The sequence below is a fragment of the Endocarpon pusillum genome, assembly GCF_000464535.1.
Source record: "Endocarpon pusillum Z07020 unplaced genomic scaffold scaffold6094, whole genome shotgun sequence".
Classification (NCBI taxonomy): Eukaryota; Fungi; Ascomycota; class Eurotiomycetes; order Verrucariales; family Verrucariaceae; genus Endocarpon; species Endocarpon pusillum.
The window spans coordinates 1-4,387 of record NW_006916563.1 but is presented as its reverse complement, the minus strand read 5'-3'; the positions used below and the strand labels follow the sequence as shown (position 1 = coordinate 4,387).

The 4,387-nt window shown below is 46.3% G+C and overlaps 1 protein-coding gene across 1 annotated transcript; it reads right to left on the bottom strand.

Annotated features, from left to right (window-relative positions):
* Positions 1–1,511: 1,511 nt before the first annotated feature.
* On the bottom strand, positions 1,512–4,210 carry EPUS_09507 (uncharacterized protein; the record flags this gene model as incomplete). Its single annotated transcript, XM_007806820.1, has 3 exons — positions 1,512–2,985; positions 3,034–3,766; positions 3,817–4,210. The coding sequence occupies 3 exons, from the start codon at positions 4,208–4,210 to the stop codon at positions 1,512–1,514; spliced, it is 2,601 nt and encodes an 866-aa protein (XP_007805011.1).
* Positions 4,211–4,387: the final 177 nt, after the last annotated feature.

Genomic DNA, 4,387 nt, shown 5'->3' with positions numbered 1-4,387 from the left:
CTTGTCTTAACCAGTTGAGCCCTAACACAAGGCTACTCTTTATTAATTACTTAAAGAGGAAGGTATTACTAATTAGTTAACTAAAAAGAGACCTCTTCTGACGCTAAAAGTAGCTACTAAACAACTTACTTAAGCAAAGAAATACAAAAATTAGACTTGAGATGAGTAGTGCAAGATAATATAGAGTGACGAATACAGCCTAGAATAAGGCGTAAAGGCACGTCGCTCTTAGGTCCTTTGTACGCCTTAACAGAAGTGGGATAAGGATATGATATAACCTTATAAGAAAAACAGAGATATCAGCGTTATAATATAGGGTGCAATTTATGGAGATGAGCATTCAGATGTAGTCATAATGAATCAAGATCCTGATTTAGAGAAGTCAGGGGACACTGCCAACTCTTATCTCATAATTCTCAACGATCAATTGCCTCAAACATGGTAACCTGGTATGACATTCATGCAGGATAATGCCCTTATTCATACTGCCAAAAAGATTCAGAAATAGTTTGAAGATGAGAGCATACTAGTGATGGATTGGCCGCTTTATAGTCCTGATTTGAATCTGATTGAACACCTCTAGGCGCAACTCAAGCAGTGGATTCAGGAGCATTATCCTGAACTAACTGAAATAGGCAAAAGTGAGGAGGACTATCAACGCTTGTTTCAAGCTATTCGAGAGGGTTGGGAGGCAATTAGTCAAGATGCTATTAATGATCTAATTAAGAGCATAGATACAAGGGTAAATTCTGTGCTCAAGGCCAAAGGATGGTACACCAGATTCTGAATACTCATTTCCTAATTAGGAAATTAGTACAGCTTCAAGAACAAGATTAAATGTACAATATCCTTGAGTTTCATAGAATTCTAATGAGTTTTCCACAGTAGGTAGTAATTTGTATGAGAAGTGGGAGAGGAGAGTGGTGGGGCATAATGTGGGGATGTATCCAAACTTTTGCTCTAGTACTGTATCTTTCGGCGGGTACAGTCAGTGAGGGGTACATCAATTAAGTGTGGTTCGAAACCCACAAGCGCTGTCCTTTTGGCGGAGTGGTTGATGTATCCCTTTTCTGGTACCGCGTCGCTCGTTTATATATTGGTCACCGCCCCCCCACCACGATAGCGTTGACGTCTACTACAGTAGGAGGCAGAAGTAGCCATAGCTCAGCGCTAGTATCCTTACCCGGAGACGGCCTACAAACTGACGCGACCCTCCATGGCCACTATTAAGAAAGGAACCTAAGCCTGCAACACAATAGCGGTGTAAATTATGAGAACTCGTAGAACTCGAAGATTGGTCAATTTGAGGCAGTCGACTTGTACGCGTCCAAACATCTTTTGGTTGCTACTTGACTGTACCGGCTAGCGCTACACTATTTGTCTAGGCAACTACTGATAAGCTACCGGTGGCCGGGAGGGCTGTTATCTCCTAGTGAGCCTAACCCCAAGTCTGGTTAAGCGAACTGAATTCGTTGGCAACAAATGCTACAGCATTTCCAAAGGGGAATGAACTAGCCCCGTCCGTGTTCGCCGGTCTGCTTCGCATAGCTTTTCAACTCTGTTAATAGACTGGTGTCGCTCCTGGGACTATTCCCATCAACCGGAGGACTGCTTCTCCTACCTGCACAACCCCCAGGACCATTTTGGTGATGAGCGAGTGCGTCACCTCTTGCGAATTTGCGTCTACATCGGATGCAGACGTGTGGTCTTTCTCCGGTGTGAAGCTTTGTATGGCGCTTCAAGTCATGCAGTCGACGAAAGCTTGACTGACAGGTTGAGCAAACATATGGCTTTTCCTGTGAGTGCGTCAGTAGGTGGCTCTTCACATTGTGATGTCCCGTGAATCCTGTGCCACAATAAGGGCATTTGTGCTCCTTGGTTGAAGGCAGCTTGTAATTGGGGGCGTCATCAAGTAGATGATGGTGCTTGTGCCCGATATGGCGCTTAAGATTAGATTTCTGGTCACACACAACACCAGAGAAAGTCTTCTCGCAATAAGGACATTTGCTGGTTTCTGATGCTTCATCATTAAGCGCATCCTGGCTTGGGCCCTTGCGACCTTCTCTGTGCTTCCTTTGCATAGGTCCCAGCTCTTGCGAAGGGCTATACGGTGGCCCATATGTATGGTTGTACTGATCGTTCTTGGAATGCTGTTGCGCATCATTCAATAGGTTTTGACCATTCACTTGCTGCCTTTTGCTCTCATCAAGGAACCATTTGTTTTCAGCTTCTAACCTAGCCCCGATTCTGTCCTGTTCTCTGGAGGCTTGATCCAAACAATGTTGGAAAGTACTCCAATCTGCCCCTATATGAGGAGCTGTATAAGGAGCTGACTTTCTTCGACTCTCCTTTTGACGCTGCGAGGCACCTGCCGTGTCGAGATTTCTCGGCGAACAGTCTACACAAAGATGTTCCTCTGGTCTCTGGGAATCATTTCCATAGTAGCACGCAATGTGCTGCCATGTATCACACCTCTTATCCCAAATGGTATAACCATCGTCATTGTCGAACCCACATATACACTTGAAGGTAGAATTCTCCTCATCACCTTGAACGCTGTCATCGTCATCCTCACTCTCATCCTCCTCTGGCGGCAATGCTGTTAGCGATATTTGTTCGAGATGCTTTCCCAAATGAGTGAAATATTCGCGTTGCGATTTCCAGTCGGTTTGCGCACAAAGAGGGCACGTTTGATCCGTAAAAGACCTTGGGACTGACTGCGCTGCAGCCTGTGCCATACTCAGAGCTTGAACATGTGTAAGAGCCTCGGCCCCATGTACGCGACTCAGGTGATCAAGGAAGCTCTCCTGATCAGTAAATGTAACGGAGCTTTCATGACAATCGCGACACCTAAACGACTTGTCCGAGAAATGAGCTTCGAGCTCGTGCCGAGACCACAGTGTCCGTGTCGAGAAAGTTTTGAGGCGTTCATGACAATCGTTGAATGTGCAGATATAAGCTTGAAGATCAGAAAAGACATGCATCCTGGCAGAGTTAGCGAAATATTGTTTCCATGCGTCTTCACAAACTCACTTCCAGTCTATCCGATTCCGTAGTGTTTTAAGCAAGGTACCGCAATATGGGCATGTAAAAGGCTCGTTCCGTGAGATCTGCTGAGGAGTTCGAGGTACTGCATGGTGATTCCCACCTTCACCTTCAACACTTGACATGAAGGAAGTATGAGAGGCAACGGAGCCGGCAACCTCTGACTGAGCTGGGGTCGAGGCACCAAGTGCCGAATCGCGAAAAGTGTGGACTGTCGAGGGTTTGAAGATGGTCTTGGGCTCTTCAAAGCTCTCTTGCGCCGTAGCACTGTCAGATTTCAATGCTCGGATGCGGACACATCTCTGCCAATTAGCTTCTCCAAGCCTCTTGAGTAGACCATTATCAGCTGTCCGAAACTTCTCGTATACTTGACTGACCCAAGGAAGAGCGCTCTCCGTTACTTCAAAAGACTTGAAGCTCGAAGCTGGTTCTTTTTCTCCTGCTCCGTGCTGCCGTGTATTGAATGCTTGTTCTAAAGTTGGGCAAAGGTCCATTAACAATTTAGAGTACACTTGTAGTGATCGAATATCAGCTACGACTGTATCCTGACTTTCATCATCGTCTGTTTCGCTGGCTGAGTCGCTGTCGCTTTCACAAATACTGGAAGATGGTTCGTCGACTGACAAAATGGATGTAGCTTTGGAAAGAAGCTCTTGCAAGCTTTCTACCAGGCTCCATTTTGCCTTCTTGACTTCCCAAATGCTAATTGACTGTTCTATGACTGTGTAGAGTTAGCGCATCGGTTAACGGTGCCTCTTATCATGGTCGAACCTGTAATAAGGGTTTTGCCTATGCGGTCCAACAGGCTAATCAAGCTCTTGTGAAGCTCGTCCTGTGGTGAAAGGCATGCTTCCAACCGCCCATTACCCAAGGCATCTCCCCAGAGGCACATACTGTCACGAACATAGCCAAGGTCACGTTTCAATGAAGTGCTAAGATGGCAGTGGAGGTTAGAGGTTTGACAGATTTGACAAAGTAATGCAAAATTTGCCTTGTAAAAGACAGTGGCAAAGAGCTCTTCCTGGGATGAAAACGCAATTTCCTTCGAGGGCAGAGCTGTCACGACCTGCGATTTCGTTTCAATCCAGTCAACGACAGTGTTGGAAGAGGTTGTTGGGGCTGCCGTTACGTTCTTTATGCCCGCAGCGCTATGATGTAGCGCCATCGCATCGACGAAGGGTGGGCGTTTCGGCCTCCTATCTAACGATTCTTTGGGAAGCCGTAATTGAGATTGAAAGAACTTGATTGCATGCAAGATGGGAGAGTGGTTTTCGACGTTGACGTGCGGCTGAGATGGCGCCAAGAGATAGCCCGAAGCTTGGCGCCAAAATTTATGGCACTT